Here is a 19,093-nt window from a genome sequence, read left to right as displayed (position 1 = left end):
TATGCCTAAGATTGCGTGGTCGAGGTGAAGGGGAGCAAGGAGACTACTACTACTACTACTACTACTACTACTACTACTACTACTATCCCCTCCACTAACAGATCTTGTCATTGTCATCTTTAGGCTATTGTTTTTTTTTTTGTCTTATTCTTATCTCCTCTTATCTGCTTTCGTTATCTATATCCTCATTTTGTCATTTTTTCCTTCTTAGACCCAGCATCCTTGTCTTATCTATTTTGCATATCCTGTCTTATCCTATGTAAGGTGTTCATGTATGAGTGGCATTGAAGAAGATGTGTTAATATAAGGTTCTTTCTCTCTCTCTCTCTCTTTCCCTACCTACCTGCCTATCTATCCATCCATCCGTCTATCTATCTATCTGTCTGTCTATCTATCTACCTGTCTATCTAACTCCAGCAAATTATACCCAACCACATTCCAAGCAATTCAGGTATCTCATTAGCGAGGTAGGAGGGGTAAGACAGGTGAGGTGAGGCAGGTGTGGTGAGGTAGGTGAGTGAGGCAGGTGCAATTGTGGTGAGGCAGGTAGGGTGGGGCACTTGTAGTGAGGCAGGTGAGTGAGGCAGGTTGGGTGAGACAGGTGGGGTGAGGCAGGTGGAGTGAAGTAGGTGTGGTGAGGCAGGTGAGTGACAAGTGGATGAGGAAGGTGAGTGTAACAGGTGAGTGAGGCAGGTAAGGTGAGGCAGGTAAGGTGAGGCAGGTAGATGAGAAAGCAGGTAGAGTGTGCACTAATCACCCCCGTCTCCCCTCCCACCTTTAACCCTGACCCCCGACCTTCCCGTGACCTCCCCTCCTGACCTTTGACCTGCTCGTAGTGCCATTTCTGCCTGTCCCTGACCCGCCTGGTGATGCTTATTATTGAAAATTTTTGGCCTGAGTGGCGTTGGAAAATGGTGATTGTTACATGTTGGCTGTGAGTTTTATTTTGTCTTATTTTATTGCTACTCAGTTTGATTGTCCATAACCTAGCCTATCCAAACCTAACCTAAAGTAACCAAATCTATCCTAACCTAATCTAACCTAACCTAACCCAATAAAACATAACATAACCTAAACTGATCCAGTCAAACTTAACCTGGTTTTGTTTGATGGTTCTGATTCGGCTTGAAATGACCCTCCCCTAACCTGCCTTGACCTAAGGGAACCTGACATAACTTAGACCTGCTGGGTCGTGTCCTTTCATAAACTGACCTAACGCAACCTGACAGCTTAAAGGAACATCACTTTATCTGGCCTGACCTGACTTTAAAATATTCTTATCAAATATGCAGTAACGTAAAACAAGCCAAATTTTGTTGCCCTAACGTACCTTGCCCTAGACCTAACCTAACCTAGCCAAATGTAACCCGTCCTAGCCTTGACCTAACCTAGCTTAGCCTAACATAACCCGTCCGAGCCTTATCTGACATAGCATTACTTAGCCTGACGTACCCTAGCATAGCCTACCCTAAAGTGAGCTAAGGTGACTCAGCTTCTCAAAACTTAACGAAGCGTGAGATAACCTAGCCTATACCGTAACCAGATCTGCGCTAGCCTAACCTTAGTTGTATTCTCCTATTAACCATTTTATTTTCACGTTACGCTGCTATATTCACTTGCATGATAATTGCCTTTTTCTGGAAGCGACACCTCCCCCGCCTTTTTTTCCTAGTAGAGTATATCAGGGTGTAATAAACGAAATAAGTCGCAAAAGAAGAGGTGCTACGAAGTCCTCTGTAGCTTAGAGAACACGGCTGCTAGTCTCACTGAATCTGATAGCCTGTTCACATATAGCCTGCCATTGCCTGACCTCTGACTCATTTTTCCAGCTCCATTATTACTGACCCTGCGAGCGATAAAATGGATGGTATACCCTAAATTCCCCTAGCTTCACCTCACCTCACCTGACCACCGCCCCTCACCTCACCTCACCTAGCCTCATCTGACCACCGTGCCTCACCTCGTCTCACCTCACCTTACCTAATCTAACCTAACCTAACCTAACCTAACCTAACCTAACCAAATCTCTTCTAACAAAACCTAACCTAAATTAGCCTACCCTACCCAACCCTGCCCTGCCCTGCCCTGCCCTGCCCTATTCTACCCTGCCCTACCCTACCCTACCCTACCCTACCCTACCCTACCCTACTCAGAGGTGACCTGATCTTCCGTGACCTGTGACCTATGTTCCATGTTCCATTTTTTTATATAGTCTCTGCCTGCAATAAAGTGCATGACATCATAAAACCCCACCTAACAATATGTCCATTTTTATTTACCGTTCAAAATGCACTCGACACTTTTGCAGCCATAATTCTCTTTCAGGATTTCCTCCTTTCCACATGACCTGTTTTCATCTCTCACCGCTTGTAGTTTTTATTTAAATTCTTGCTGCCTCCAGACGATTTTTTTTTTTACATAAGAAAGAACTTCAGTATTAAATAAGTTATCTTTCATCATTCAGGCTTCTGTTTCTCACCCCCAGATGAATAAAATCGTCTAGTGCCAGCCAGTATTTAATGGTAGAGTTGAGATGACCATTAGGGGGTTAACGGAGGCAATATTAACACTCTCGGGTGCTCCGTGTCAGCTAAGTAAAATACCTAACGTCAGCTGGAGCATAATACCACGGGGTACTAGAGTTGCCCCGATCATGAGACTTAACGAATGCTATAGGTAACTCCTCTAGTAAAAGTCTATCCTGAGCTGAATAAAATCGTCTGGAAATTGGAGGAATGAACCACGTCACTTAGAGAAACCCAAGAAGGTGGGGGACAGAAGATTAAAATTGGTATGGGCAGGTGATGACGAGGGGTGAAGATTATGTGGGGGAGAGAATAATGGCGATGGGGGTACATGGAAGACAGGAAGGCTGAAGAGGAGGTGGATGGATTGTGTGAACGAAGATTTGAGAGAAGGGACTGACGGGGGAAGAGGCGCTATATGGCGAGTCTGGGTCCAACACATCAAGCCCAAATGGAAGTGGGGAAAGATGGAAAAGGAAAGAGAAAGTGTACTGAAGGGGATAACTACTTCACTACGAGTTCGTCTTTTTTATATATACATTTTTTTACTTATATTTAGCTTCAGAGAGACATTTCCAACGGGAGGGCTTAGCTAGACCTTCCATTAAGAAATCCATCGCTTGAGTGTTTTTTTTTTTTTTTCAAGCAGAGTGAAATTATCTGATAGCGACAAGTATAAAAGAGAATTGACGTCCTCTGGTTGAAGGAGTGTATAGACTTTTCAGTCCGATCATGTGTGTGTGTGTGTGTGTGTGTGTGTGTGTGTGTGTGTGTGTTTTACTTTGTTCTTGCCACCCCAAACAATATTATATACGCTGTTCACTGCAGATTGGCGTAAAATTGATCTCTCTGCATCCTTAGTGCGCTGTGGCAAGAGGATGACGCTAGAATATGATGCTAGTCACGAAGAGGTGCCATGGGAAGGATGTCGAGCCGTAGTACTGTCTTATTCTGGGTGAGTTGTGTGATGTGGGCTAAGGGGAAGGCCACAATCTCCGCCAGGTTGAAGTGAATGACGTATAGTTGCTGAGGGATGTGAGTTTTGAGGTTCTCGCTTTGGAGGGGTTAATCTGCTCGAGGCCTAATTGATAACTGGGGTAAATTCTGATACCATCGGGTTGAAGGGGTTTAATTATAATACACTGCACCGTACTGGAAGGGTAAATCTGTTGGAGACCTAATTACTGAGCGAGGGATGTTCTAGCTTGACCTTTCCCCTTAACGATCACATGTGTAGAATCATCTTTACAGATGCCAGATGAAAATGCGATACACTATTCCTAGATACACCTCAGAAATCAATAAAGGTAATACCAGAATCTGCAGAATACCCATAGAATATAGGTTGTTATGAAAATTTGGCGCTAGACAGATGTGATTATCTTGAAATGTAGTGAAAGGAGCGCTAAGATGGCAGCCTTGCTCACCTCTATATTACGAACTTTAATGGCAAGGCGAACATCATCCACTCACTCACTGTAGTGCTGCCTCCTTCTTCCTTCGCCTTTTCCATTCTTTTTCTGTGTCTGCCCTCTTGCATTCCCATTCCTCTCATCTTTCCTGTCACTTTATTACTCCTCTTTCCTTTTCAGGTGGATTTACATTGGGTGATAAGCCTAATGTTTTCCTTTAAGCCAGGAAACCATTTACACCGCTGGGTGGTAACCATATAACCAATCAATACGAGTTCCTTACGTGTCAGCAAGTGAGTTGGCGGAGGGTTAGTGTCCCTCCCCGTAAAACAACTAACTCAAAGACAAACGGCCAGCCCTTTCGGGATAATGGGGTCTGGCTATAGATAGATGGATAGATAATGGCAAGAGCGCTAAAATGGCAACCTTGAACACCTCTGTAATTTTACGGCAGGAGCTCTGAAATGGCAGCCTCCCTAACCTCTGACCTAATTTGCGATGCCTTCCAACATTTGACCTGGCGCACATTCCCACCCACGTGACCAAATCTCATAATGTTACCTTATTATTTCCAGGCTCCACTTTCCAACCTGGCTTCACCTCGTTTATGGCCGGCTGTGTGACCCTTGACCTTTTCTCCCAGCCTGTGCCCGAGGTCATCAGAAAGCGCTTAGTTGATTGGCCAGCATCAGAGACTCTTTTGCCTCTGATTGGTGCTTTGGTGGCGATGCTTCTTGATTGGTTTGCTCTGATAGGAATGTCTTCTGATTGGTGCTCTGTTACTACTACCGTGCATATGAATAAATAAATAAATAAAGCTTAATAGAGGAATATAAATGAATGAATGTATGTATGTATGTATAGAGAGATCGATAGTGATAGATAGATAGATAGGTAGTAGGTAGATAGTTTTGATGATGCCTATTGATTGGTTTGCTTTGATAATGCTGCCCTCTGATGGTGGTCTGTTACCACTACCCTGAGTGCATATAAACAAATGGTAGATAGATAGATAGACAGATAGATAGGTAGATGTATAGAGAGATAGGTGGATAGATAGGTAGGTAGGTACAAGTAAATAGGTATAAATAGACAAATAGATGTATAGATAAACAGTTAGATATGTAGGCAAGCAGGTAGACAGATAAATAGATAGATAAAGGTACAGATAGATAAATTGCATATATATATTCCTAATGGTTCAGGGCTTTTGGTTGCCATATATATACACAGGCCTGTTCTGTGATCGTTCCTTTGACTGTGTTGCTTTTGATCCTGTCCTGGTACATTGCTTTCATAATAATACTTTTTTTTTTTTATCCTCTGTCCTTCCTACCTTCATCCATCTCACTGCAGTTTTCCTCTTCTCTCCCTCCCTCCCTTCCTTTTCCTCTTCTCTCCCTCGCTCCCTCCCTCCTTCCCTCTCCCCCATCTCTGTGTAGTTCTTTTACTTTTTCCCCTCCATCCATCTCTGCATCTTTCTTCTCAGTCTTACTTCCCTTCATCTCTTACCTTTCTCTTCCCTCCCTCCCTCCCTCCCTCCCTCCTTCCATCGCTTACACTTCTCCTCCCTCCCTCCTTCCATCGCTTACACTTCTCCTCCCTCCCTCTCTTGCAGATTTCTTCCCTTCCTCTCTCCCTTCATCTCTTACAGCTTTTCTCCCTCCCTCCCTATCTGTGTACTTCTCTTCTTTCCTTCCATCTCTTCCTCTTCCATCCCTCCCTCCCACCATCTCTCTCTCTCTCTCTCTCTCTCTCTAGTTTCCTCCTCACTCCTCAGGTAATCCCTCTCACCGCCTCCGCACCCAAAATATTCCATCCTGTCTCATCTTTTCCTCTCTCTCTCTCTCTCTCTCTCTCTCTCTCTCTCTCTCTCTCTCTCTCTCTCTCCTACATTACAAAATATGATTCCATATTTACAGACTTTCATGTATTTTAAGCGTACAGGAGGCTTCGTTGCACCTCTCGCTTAGCTGTTTATTTTGCATATTATATTTGTTTCGATTGTTATATTTCAGTATCGACTTAGCCCCAATAATATACTGCAGGATGGTGAAGTGTCATGTGCAAAACAAATCGCTAAGGATGAGGTGTTAGGAAATCCCCAAAGGCACTTAGAGTACGGCCTTAAGCGATGTATAAATTGGTGTTTCAGCGACCGTATGCCTGACAGTGTATTAAGTATATTTAATTTCCATATCACTTCATTCATCGTTGGCTCATATGTCTTTCTGTTTTGGTTTTCGACTTTGGCAGTATCCCTGTTTACCTCATTCTGTGTCTCTCATCCCTTACCCCTCTCACCCTTACCCCGCCCTTTCCCACTCACCCCCACCCTGCCTTCCCTTTTCACTCCCACCCTGCCTTCCCCTCTCACCCTCACCCTGCCTACTCCTCTCACACCCACCCTGCATCCCCGCCACATCTTCACAGTAGGAGACAAAATTCCAACAAATATTTCAGCTCCCCTGCTTCTCACCTTCCCTCGATTTATCTTCTTTCTAAGCTGAGAGTGGCGTGATATGATTTTCGATACGTAGATGGTTCTTTGTACTGTGATGCGTCTGGGAGGAAAGTGACGAACATGATCTAAGTGTGAAGTAGACGCAGCAGAAATTTTATGGAAACTTTTGTTCCCGCCTGTACCACTTTGCATCTCATCTTTGTGGTCCGATCCATACTCTGCCTTCCCTCTCTCTCTCTGTCTCACTCTTTCTACCCACATTTTCCCACACTCCCCCACCCTTCCATCGCACACTCTTTTTGTCTTATTTTCCTGTCACATCCTTCCATCCCACGCCACTCCCTTGTTTCCTTCAACATCTTTCCCTCCCACACCCTTCCTTCATCCCACACCCTCCATTTCTTCCATCGTATACCCTCCCTTTTTCCTGTCCGGCATCCCCTCTTCCTTCATCCCACACTCTTCCTTTCTTCCACCTCACACCCTCCCTTCCTCCAATCCCTCACCCTCCCTTTCCCCCATCCCACACCTTCCCTTTCTTCCATCTCACACCCTCCCTTCCTCCATTCCACACCCTTTCTTTCTCTTACCCCACATACTCCCTTTCTCCCATCCCATTCTCTCACCCTTCACCACCCTTAGGCACATTTTCTGTCCCATTACTCCTGTCCACACCGTCCTATTCTCTACCCCCACCTCCTCCATAACTCCCCCAGGCCCCCTGATTCTCTCTTATTCTTCTCTCCTCCACCCTCCCCTTCTCCCATTATTCCCTCCCCCTCCCCCTCTCCTATTCTTCCCTGCGGCTACTCTCCCCTCCCCCTCCCCCTCTCCTATTCTTCCCTGCGGCTACTCTCCCCTCCCCCTCCCCCTCTCCTATTGTTCCCTGCGGCTACTCTCCCCACCCCCTCCCCCTCTCCTATTCTTCCCTGCGCTTACTCTCCCCTCCCCCTCTCCTATTCTTCCCTGCGCCTACTCTCATTTCTTCCTCCCCCCCTTCTCCTCTCCCATTCCTTGCTCTTCCCTCCTCTTCTCCCATTTCTTCCTCCTCCCTCCTCCTCTCCCATTTCTTCCTCCTCCCTCCTTGTCTCCCATTCCTTCCTCCTCCCTCCATTCATCCCTTCTTCCTCACTCTCTCCTTCAGTGTCCTCCCCACCACATTTTTAACAGCCATTTTCGCAGCCACTTTCCTCTTCTCTGCCCTCCCTTTCCCCTTCATTCCCCTGTCCCTCTCATATGCGTCAGAGCGTTGAGTAAAATTTATTTCCCTTTTGTTTCTGTTCAGCCAGCAGTAACTTGAAGACATGAGTGTAGCGCTTCTTGGGGAAAATCATACAACTCTTCCCAACAGGGTGGTGTCAAAGGCTTTTCGTCACATTAACTCTCCTCCTCTTACTGATTCCCTTCAACCTCTCTTGTTGCCGCGCTGTTGCATCTTTTATCTCTTTTTTGTGGCTATTTCAATGGTTACTGTTCTTCTGAGCTGTCTACATGCATCCCTTCTCCATACCGATGAGCTCGCAACACCCTCATCCCATTTTCTGTCCAACTTTCTAATGCAAGAGTTAACCTGTGCTCCCGGCCTTCGTATGCAACAGGTCAGCTCTGGAAGTGTCTTGTGTGTATTTTCTTCTTCCTATGACCTCCAGTCTTTTAAACGCAGTGTGTCCAGGCATCTCGAAATGAACGGTTTTGAATTTGACTTCCATTTTTTTCCTTGAGGGAACAATTCTAGCGGACATCTAGCCTTTGGTTCCTTCTTCGTTTCATTAAAATTATCTATTGTTTGCCTTAATAATCCCGGTCCAGTTGGTAGGCATAAAACCCAAACCTTCTCCTGCTTACCTGCTTAGCGAGGCGGGGGCAGTGGCAGTGGCAGTGGGTGGCGCCGCGGGGACTCAGAGGGGAGGACGCCTTGCCGCTGCGGGGGGACCGGGGCGACCTGGGGGACTTTGGGGACTTTGGGGAGCGTGGGGACCTGTGACGACCTGTGGGGGAAAGAGAGAGATGATCAGGGTTTGTTGGGGAGGAGAAAAATGATCAGGGTTTGCTGGGGAGGAGAGAGATGATCAGGGTTTTGCTGGGGAGGAGGGAGATGATCAGGGTTTGGTGGGGGGAAGGAGAGAGATGATCAGGATTTGGTAGGGAAAGAAGGGATGATCAGGGTTCGGCTTTAATGAATTAGGGAAAGAAAGGTGTTGGCCTGGGAGCCTTCGTGAGGTGCCACTGACATATAACAGAGCTGGTCCACTACCGGGTTACAGAAACGTCCCTATTTCCACATTCCCCGAAAGGATGGTGAACTATAGGGAAAGGACATCTTCATCCTGCAGTCCACTGGGTTCACGTCTAGATGGGTTTGGGGCCACAGTAACATCATCAGGGAAAGAAAAGTGGTTAGTGTTTGGTTTTGGTGAATCAGTGTTTGGTTTTACGTGGCTCATTGGCACACGTCCTTTTCAAAGCACTTCTTCGTGATTAGTACCCTATTCTCGTGATAATCTATCGTTACAACAGTGTATTCAATATGGGAAGATGGTAATTTTAGGAAAAGTAAATGTAATGTGGACAGAGTATAGTTTGTGTGTGTGTGTGTGTGTGTGTGTGTGTGTGTGTGTGTGTGTGTGTGTGTGTGTGTGTGTGTGTGAACATAATGGAGCTTTCGACTTGTTGGCGGGGGGTATATTGGAACGCAGTCATAAGAAGCAACATGTACCATACCATACCACACCACACCACACCACACCACTCCACACCCATACCATGCCGTACCACATCATACCGTAATATGCTATAGCACCACGCCATACCACTCTACCTCATACATGCTGCCTGTGTGAGACCAAAGTTAACCCTCAACCGCTGTACAATACACATTCAGCCACACAACGCTGCAGCCCTCCTACGCAACCCTCACACTGACCCTCATACCATTTATATCACGCTATTCTCTTACGTTAATTAGAGCAAAGAATTATAACCCCTGTGACTCTTTTAGACCAGATGAACCTTAATTCAGGCTTCAGTAACCGATTGCATTTTTCCAGAGTGGGGTGGAGGGAGGAGAGGGCGTTCAAAGTAAAAATAATGGGAATCCTTTCAGCCCGGGTTGGCTATATTTAAATCCACAATAAATGAACAGCCTTGACCCGCCACTGCGATGTAATAATACAGGCTGTGGGTAAATTGTCGTCATTTTTTACAGTGTTTGCGATCCCCCGTTTCTTTCATTAGCGGGCTGGATTTATTAGCGCTCGCTCACCAGGAGAGCCACCCAGAGAAAGAGAACAGGAGGGAGTGGGTGGGACAGGAGTGTAGTGTATTGGTTTACTAGGAATGCATCCCTACGTTGCTCGGGTTAGTCTAGTTATGGGTATTCTCTCGGGGGTAGGGATCGGGGCTGCCTCTACTCCCCTTAACACTGCATGCTTACTTTTTGCGGTATCCATGGCTTGCTTGGGTCTCTATCTCTGCATGTGCGAAATTTCATTATCTTTAATACTAAGTATTATGTTAGGGGGTCGAGGATTGGAGCTGCGTTCCCTCCACAACCCCCAAATACGGTTCCCATGGCGTGTATAGCCTAATTGAGCGTGAAAGTTTAGTCATACGGTATTAAATCTCTTTATTTCGGAAACTGTGGGTATTTCCCTGCCATGTAGGATTTGGTGGTAGGAGACTGTGGCCTCAGCCCCAAACTCCCAAGCTTAGTTTCAGTGGTACTGGTTAATTACTAAGTTTCGCTTGTATATCTTGGAAACTGGACGAATCCTGCACATTGTCCTTATAGTAATGGCAGCCTTCCTACATGCCATATCTGTATCCATGTAAATATTCAACACTGTAGCTACAAAACTGTGGTCATGCATGGCTAACAGACAGACATTATGAATTATTATACACACTGGAAGAATAGACGTAGGGCAGTGTATGGGCCTTAGTGGATTCGTTCTACTGGTGCGATTTTGACGATGGTTTGTAGCATCAAGCGATGAATGGCAAAACACAGACCTCCCCACGACACACAGACCTCCCTCAAAGCTGTTACATAAAGTGGGTTGGAAACGATGCAGTCTAAGGAAAGAAAAACAAACGGAATTTCTTGGAAAGGATGAGTAATAACATTTTTATCATAGGTGGTAATTATGTGGAAGGAAATAAGGAGTGTAGATTATTTCCAACTGGGATGGGTTTGTGAGCGTGTTGGCGGCCTTCCTGACGTGTTGGATAAAAAATAGATAGATAGATAGAAAGGTAGACAGATAGATAGAAAGATAGATAGATAGACATATAAATTGCCAATCCTTTCTCTCATTAAATCCAGTGACGATTTTTTTTGGTTAAATGTTCTTGCTACGTCCAGACGGTTTTATTTACCGAGGAGGGAAGCCGGTGTTAGCATTAGCCTTCAGTAAACACCCTCAGTATACGAGATATCTCTTTAGCTGAACCGTATCCTGTCTTGTTGCCCTGATTAAAGTGATAAAGGCGTCGTTAAACTAAAGGGGTTAAACGGCCCGGCTTTTCTTGGGGTATCGAATGTGTTTATTGTGTAGGAGAAGTACTATGAGAGAGAGAGAGAGAGAGAGAGAGAGAGAGAGAGAGAGAGAGAGAGAGAGAGAGAGAGAGAGAGATAACACTACCAGTATCTCAGACTTTCAGCTTTATGGCCAACAGATTCTTAAGAACCCACGGCACGAAAACGTAATTGTGTGTGTGTGTGTGTGTGTGTGTGTGTGTGTGTGTGTGTGGTCGTATTATTAAACCTGAGATGCGAAAAAGAACGCAAGCTCCCAATTTTTTGACGGTACTTAATGAAGTAGGCCACGAAAATAAAACCTTGTCTAATCTCTCTGTACGTCATTGCAGATTGCACTCAGTAATATGGGATGCAGGCTAATTAAGTCCAATAACCATAGTCGCTCCATGTAAGTCGATCAGAAATTAGAGGTTTGTTTTTCCCTTCCCGATTGCAGTCTTTCCCATTTGTGACTGCTTCTTCAGTAAGATTTGGTGTTTTTAGATGTGGGAGCATCTCTAGAAACGCCTCTGTCTGTCTGTCTGTCTCTCACTAAAGCTTTTCGAACTTGAGGAGCTTGACCCTCCTGTAGACTTTAGCGATTTTTATGGAGCAACACCACACTGCTCAAAATCATACTGCGCCACACCACACCACACGACACTCCGCTGTTCCATACCATCCTCTCGCATCACTTCCGCTCTTCCACGCCACACCACACCGCACCCTGCTGCACAATACCATCCTCTCGTACCATTTCCGTCCTTTCACACCACACCACACCACGCCAAGGGCATTAAGCAGAGAGCCTCAATATTTCCACATCTATTACTTTTGTTCTTGCTACCTAAAGACGAATTTATATTGTTTCGGGGAGAACTCTGATAGTGAAGGAATTAGTGGAATCTGATCAGTCTTACCGAAGCTGAATAAAATTGCCAGAAGAAAGCATGTCTTAAATATAACATGATTGTAATGAAGGTGTTAAACATAAATTGTGAAAGGGTGGCCGGGAGGGGAGGACGACAGGCCCATACAAACCCTTTCCCTTTCATAAACCCAATCCTGAGAAGTGTTTTTAGCGTGCAGGTTTATGTTAGCTGTGCAGTCGAGGTTTAGAGTGGTTATTCTCTCTCTCTCTCTCTCTCTCTCTCTCTCTCTCTCTCACACACACACACACACACACACACACACACACACACACACACACACACACACACACACACACACACACACACACACACACACACACACACACACACACACACACACACACACACACACACACACACACACACACACACACACACACACACACACACACACACACAGGATGAAAAGAGTTAAGGTCAGAGAATGTAATCAGAAATGACAGAAACATATGAGCCTGAGAAAAATGAGCAGGAAGTGAGAGAGAGAGAGAGAGAGAGAGAGAGAGAGAGAGAGAGAGAGAGAGAGAGAGAGAAGGGGGGTAGGGGAAGAGGATGTTGCCAAGGTAATCATCCCCTTTTGTTATACATGATTCAATACTTGTGAGAGAGAGAGAGAGAGAGAGAGAGAGAAAGAGAGTAAAGGCCTTGGTCACCTTTAAATAATTAATGACTCCTCGCCTGGTGATCTAGTGGCACAGGAATAGACTGGAGACGGCCATGCATAACGCGCCGGGGTTCAAATCCAAGAGATGACCGGGTAATTTTCTTTAATGTAAAATGCTAGCAGGGGCGTAGGTCTGCCTCTTGTGACTTGGATGTTCTGGGTTGCGGTGGGTTAATCTTGGGCCGTTCGTGATTATTATTATTATTATTATTATCGTATCACCATCACTTTTTATTGTTGTTACTGTCGTTGTGATGATGATGATGATGATGATCACTACTACTACTACCGTACTACTACTACTACTTATTTTACTTATCCTGAAAAGAACGTTCCATTCTACCTATTGAAATATAACATCATGGGAGCTAATGGGTAAATAGATTAAATATATCCTAACTAATTGGCCTAACAAGACTGCAGATTAATGTCTATACTACCAGTACCCCAGTTCTGAATGAGACAGCTTTAGCATGAATTCAGTACTGACGGCGGTTATGAGCGCCGAAATGGTGACATGTGAAGGTGTGTGCCATCTGGGAAGACTGCTGAGCCTCAGGGAACGGGCTAGCATGTCTGCGCCCAGAGGTGGACTCGTTAAAAAGTGAAAGGAACTTAAGGTGTAATGTGAAAAGTAAACGGGTATGGAAGGGGTGGTCCATCTAAAAAGAAGTAGTGATAATAATAATAATAATGATAATAATAATAATAATAATAATAATAATATAACAACAGACCTACATAAATCCCCAGCAAAAGACGTAAGCCATCAACTATTCTCATCCCGGATTTCCGCCGCCCCCCTCCCCCCACGCCAGCCTCGCCCCGCCCGCCACATCGCACCATTTGTTATTCGCACGATTTTTTCACAATGTTGACATTTCCTTTTTGCCCGCATCTGTGTTCCTGTTGACATGCACTTAACAACCTGCCTCCCAAAATATGCTCCCCGTCCACACGCCCCCTTTGATGTCGGCACTCATGTCTGGCAAACTTGATAGAAAAAGAACTTTGTGTAACACGGAATTATTTAAGCTCGGCAGGGCGATGGGAGGGGCGCTATACACAGCCGGGAGCAAATGTTCGTCTGCAGTCCTCTGCCAGCACTGTGTCCTGTTCTATGCTAAGATAGACAAAAATAACTTCAAATTCATCCACTCTTTACTATAATTTCTTTTGCATACGAAACAATAAATAATAGGAAGACCTTGTACTCTGCTTAGTTACGACGGAAATTGATCGTAACTTACGACATGGGAAGATTTTGAATTCTCCTTGGCCTAGTTACGACTGGAATTGATCGTAACTTATGACATGGGAAGATTTTGAATTCACTATGACCTAGTTTCGATGGGAATAGATCTTAACTTATGACATGGGAAGATTTTGAATTTTCCTCGACTTAGTTACGAGAGAAATTGATCGTAACTGATGACATGGGAAGATTCTGAATTCTCCTTGGCTTAGTTACGACGGAAATTGATCGTAGCTCTTGATTTGTGAAGATCTTGGACTCCTATCTGCTTAGTTACGTTAGGAATCGATCGTAACTTGATATTTAGAAGATCTTGCACTCCCCGTTGCTTAGTTACGCCAGGCTATTGATTTTGAGTTAGTTTGTGCTGAGAAGGAGGGAATATTGGCGATTACTCCACTTCTGAGCTGAGCCGGGATTAGCTTATTAGGACCGTAGGAGTTAATGCCCCCCCCCACCCCAACTCATTATCTCTCTCTCTCTCTCTCTCTCTCTCCGTAATTACCTCGTTCCTTCATTATAAAGTTACTCTCATTTCCCTCGCCTCCTTACCTCCCACCATGCTTTTATGATTCCTCTCTCTCTCTCTCTCTCTCTCTCTCTCTCTCTCTCATTACCCCTCTCAGCGCCTGGGTTAATGATGTTTACAGGCGTATAATTGAAGAACTGAGGCGACATTATAATAGCCTGCTGGAAGTCTTTTTTTTTTTTCTCTCTCTCTTTTTTGCACATTGATATATAAAAAAAAAGTATTGATTCCACTGCTGGCTATAACATTGCTGCGTCAGTTCCTTTAGTTTCTGATGCTGCTGGATTGGAGAGGCTGAAATATTTTGGAACACATGATGAGGAGGGTAGGAAGTTAGGAGAAACGATGGAAGTCCTGTTGAGTTTTTTTGTTTGTTTTTTTTGAAAAGGTGTTAGCTTTGTTTACGTATGGCAGTAACAAAAATAAGATATAATACAGGCGACAAAAGAAGCCCGTCCCCTGCCATGCCCGCCGGGAAGCCACACATCCACACATTTAGCTCACCCATCCACCTGCCTAACCAGCCTGCCCACCCACCCACCCACCCACTCATCTCTCCCTCCCACCCACCCACTCACCTACCCACCAGCCTACTATTCGCACCCGCCCACCATCCTGTACACATAGCTACCCCACCCACCTCATCCCTCCACCTTGCAACCTACGCGCCCGACCTGACCACCAAGCTTCATCAGCAGGGCGACTTGCAAGTTTACACATAGAGAGAGAGGGAGGGAGGGAGGGAGGGAGTCATAGCAGCTCTTACAGTACAGTATACAATAGATAAGTATGTCTTTGTGTTCAAGAGGTAAAATCCAGGTCACATTATAACAAGAAATAGGTGTATAGCACGTGTATGCATCTCTCTCTCTCTCTCTCTCTCTCTCTCTCTCTCTCTCTGTCGCAATCACTCACTGCCGTCTCTCTCATTTACCGGTATTTCCCTCTGTCGGTATTTTTCCGTTATTGCGCCTTCCACATCTCTGGTCCCCTTCCTCTCTTTATTTTCTCTTTTTCCTTCATTCTCTTCCTCTCTTCGTCTTTCCTCCTCTCCCCCATACTCCTCTCTTTCTCATCTCTATCCCTTTCTCTCCTCCCTCCTCTCTTTATCCTCTTTCTTCCCTCCCTTCCTCCTCTCTTTATCCTCTTTCTTCCCTCCTTTCCTCCTCTCTTTATCTTCTTTCTTCCCTCGCTTCATCCCCTCTTTATCTTCTTTCTCCCCTCCCTTCCTCCTTTCTTTATGCTTTCTCTTCCTTGCCTTCCTCCTCCCTTATCCTCCCCTGTAACCTCTCTTCCTCCTCTCCCATCTTCCTTTTTCCATCCTTTTTTTTTTTTTTTTTTTTTGTCTTCCCTCCCTGTATCTTCCGTTCCATCCTTTTCTCCTTATAATATCACTTCCCTCCCTTCCACATCATTATATCTTCCTCCCTTCCTCCTCTTTTTATCCTCCCTTTTACCTCCCTTCCTCCCTTTTCATCTTCCGTGTTTTCCTCTTCCTTTTTCTTCTTTCCTCTTTCCCCTCCTCTTCTCTCTCTCATTCCTTTCTTCCTTTCTTCTTCCTTTATATTCCTTCATCTCTCCCTTCCATTTCTATCTTCCTTTCCTTTCTCCATTCTTTAGCCTCCCACTTTCCTTCTCTCTGCCTTTCCTCTTCCCTCCCTTCCTCCTTTCATCCTGTTTCTCCTCCGTCTTTCATCCCTTCCTTTGTGTTTATTTCCCCTCACATCTTTTTTCCCGCTTCCTCCTTACATTTTCTTTGTTCTCTCTGTTTTTCATCACTTCTCGCCTCCTCTCCTCACCTGTCACCCCTCCCCTCCCCTCCCCTCTCATCATCTCCCCTCTCCCTTCCCCCTTCTCTCCTCGCCTCCCCCCTCTGCCCCCCCTCCTTGCCCTCCCCTCCCCCTCTCATAGCCTCCTCCTCTATCATTTTCATCTGGAGACTGTTTATGGCACAGATACACACACGCCAGACGCATACACACTCAGATTTACATTCACACAAGGAAACACACACATTTATATGTGCATACTTGCACACACACGCATACATAACTCATACATACATACATGCATACATACATACACACACATACGTACATACACATATTTGCATGCAAATATATAAAACTTGTATTACATTAAACACACACACACACACACACACACACACACACACACACACACACACACACACACACACACACACACACACACACACACACACACACACACACACACACACACACACACACACACACACACACACACACACACACACACACACGCATTGCAGACATACAGACAGACAGATGGATAAATAGATAGATAAACAGGTACATAAATAAAGCTATAGATACAAAGATAGATAAACAGACAGCACCGATGCACAACTACCTGCTACCCTGATACATATACAGTAAGCCTATCACATACAGCCAATAGGGAGCTGAGGGATATACATAGAAGGTAATAGTGAAAGAATAGGAGTTAATAGGCAACGTTATGTACTATACTGCCTAGAGTTCTTAGTTTTATGAGTATCCAGACATTGAGCTCATCCTTTCAGTTATTATTATGATTATTTTTGGTGTTGTTATTATTATTATTATTATTATTATTATTATTATAGTTGTTGCAGTTTTTGTTTTACTACTACTACTACTACTATTGTTATTATTATTATTATTATTATCATTATTTTTGCTATCTAGTACCAACACAACGATCCCTGGTGAGGAAAATGATCTCGAAAATATAATAGTGTATGGGACACATAGGAGTCTTAGTAACACCTCTTCCTAAGCGATTTATTTTGCAGATTACACCCCAGCATCCTCTTATAAGTTGTTGCCTAAAATTTATGTCGATATTCAAAACTAATATAAATGACACAAGAGAATGTTAGGGGTTTCAAACGTAAAATAAATCGCTAAGGAACAGGGATTAAGACATCTTTAAAACCACTTAGAATAAGGCCATCAGTGCGAGGAGTGTAAGTGCCATGGCGGGAATTGCAAATATGAAGACTAAATTGGTTAAGAGGAGTTGAGGAAGGAGGTGGAGTGGGGTTTGAGAGAGAGAGAGAGAGAGAGAGAGAGAGAGAGAGAGGGAGAGAGAGAGCTTGATGGGCTTTGGGGAGGTTGAGATGGAGCAAAGAAACCCACTCAGTTCTGTGTTTGGACAGTCATTATGAAGACGGACTAGCGAGAGAGAGAGAGAGAGAGAGAGAGAGAGAGAGAGAGAGAGAGATTAAAGAAAAGTTAAGGAGGTATCCCGTGTGGTTGTGTGTGTGTGTGTGTGTGTGTGTGTGTGTGTGTGTGAGGGGGGGAGGTGCATCCCTGTAATTAGCGAGCGAGCTATGAATGATTACAGATATTTATTTTACGGCGGATTTTAATTACACATTGACCATCATCATCACCGCCACTATCATCATCGTCATCATCATCATCATCATCATCATCATCATCATCATCATCATCATCATCATCATCCTTATTATTATTATTATTATTATTGTTATTATTATTATTATTATTATTATTATTATTATTAGTAGTAGTAGTAGTAGTAGTAGTAGAAGTAGTAGTAATGGTAGTAGTAGTAGTAGTAGAAGTAGTAGTAATGGTAGTAGTAGTAGCAGTAGTTTATTGTAGTAGTAGCAGCAGTACAGCATATCTTTCCCACGCTGAATACATTCGCCTGGAGGTAGCAAGAACAAAAATAAAATGAAATTCGTCGGGCTGAAAGGGTAAAAATCGGTGGGTTAGAAATTGCCTTGTTTACCCCAATTACTGTGTGTGTGGAGAGCAGGTGGGACCCAATGTTGCTGTGGTGGGGCTGGCTAAAGCTGTGTATGGTGTGTGTGGTGGGGACAGGCAGGGTGAAGTTAGAGTAGATTAGGTTGGGTTGGTGTGGCTTGGGTTGGGGTGTGTTGTGATGCGTAATTTGTTATGTGAGGACGTTAGGTTTCGCCAGAGCAGTGTAAGATTAAATTAGGTGCAAAGTAAAGTTGGATTAGTGGTAAAATGAGGTGAGTTTCGTGGAGGTAAGGTCAGGTAAATATAGGCAGGAGTTAGGTTATATAAGGTGAATCAAGTTTTAAGTTAGTTTAGGTGAAGTTTGGTTAGGCGGCCATCCCTTCCAACTTTCCCTCCTCTTGGCGCGTCATTTATGTAAACCTGATTTATTTATTTACTTATTTATTAATTTTGATGTTGGCGGCTTCAGTAACTTGATTCAAAGCTCATTATCGCCTGAATTCACTCCCTTTCACCCTTTCAATCCCACGGCCTATTTTCCTATTTTATTTTTCATCTCAGGATAGATATTGAAAACTGGAGGGGGGTTTGGAGAGGGGGGGGTTGATGCAGCCCTCCTTAACCCCCTTTCTACTAGTGTGTGCTCATGTAAAAATCGTCTGAAGGGGTTTCCGCAGTCACGTCTTCTTCAGGGTATTCCTTGTTGCTGCCAGACGATTTTAAGGTGAGAGCTTTGCTGAGAATATTGATAGTTTTAATACTGATACAACTACCTCTCTCACGGTCGGAACAACTCTAAGGGCCGTATTCTCGTCGGGTAAGGAGACTCCCTAACACCTCTTTCCTAGCGATTTATTTTGGGATATGCGTGGTTCATATCCCTTTGTACGTTTTTTATGCAGAGCATGACAGTATTGGAAGGACTGATGTTACAGAAGAGGAGAGTAAGGTGTAGCTTAATAATCAAAATAAATCGCTTAGGAAGAGGCGCTTGGGAGCTTCCTTAACGGACGAGAATGCAGGTCTTGGTAT

At 44.5% G+C, this 19,093-nt stretch overlaps 1 protein-coding gene across 1 annotated transcript in view; it reads right to left on the bottom strand.

Moving 5' to 3' along the window:
- Positions 1-19,093, bottom strand: part of LOC145400116 (uncharacterized) — an 84,337-nt gene that overhangs the window by 58,719 nt on the left and 6,525 nt on the right. The window contains exon 2 of the mRNA XM_080272627.1: positions 8,247-8,389. Within this exon, the coding sequence (XP_080128753.1) occupies positions 8,247-8,389 (143 nt within the window). The remainder of the gene's footprint in view (positions 1-8,246; positions 8,390-19,093) is intronic.

This window comes from Coenobita brevimanus, chromosome 51 (genome assembly GCF_032717465.1).
Source record: "Coenobita brevimanus isolate Jiangsu-jjx chromosome 51, ASM3271746v2, whole genome shotgun sequence".
NCBI lineage: Eukaryota > Metazoa > Arthropoda > Malacostraca > Decapoda > Coenobitidae > Coenobita > Coenobita brevimanus.
Note: the sequence above shows the minus strand (reverse complement) of the source record. Positions and strands in the feature narration are given on the sequence as shown.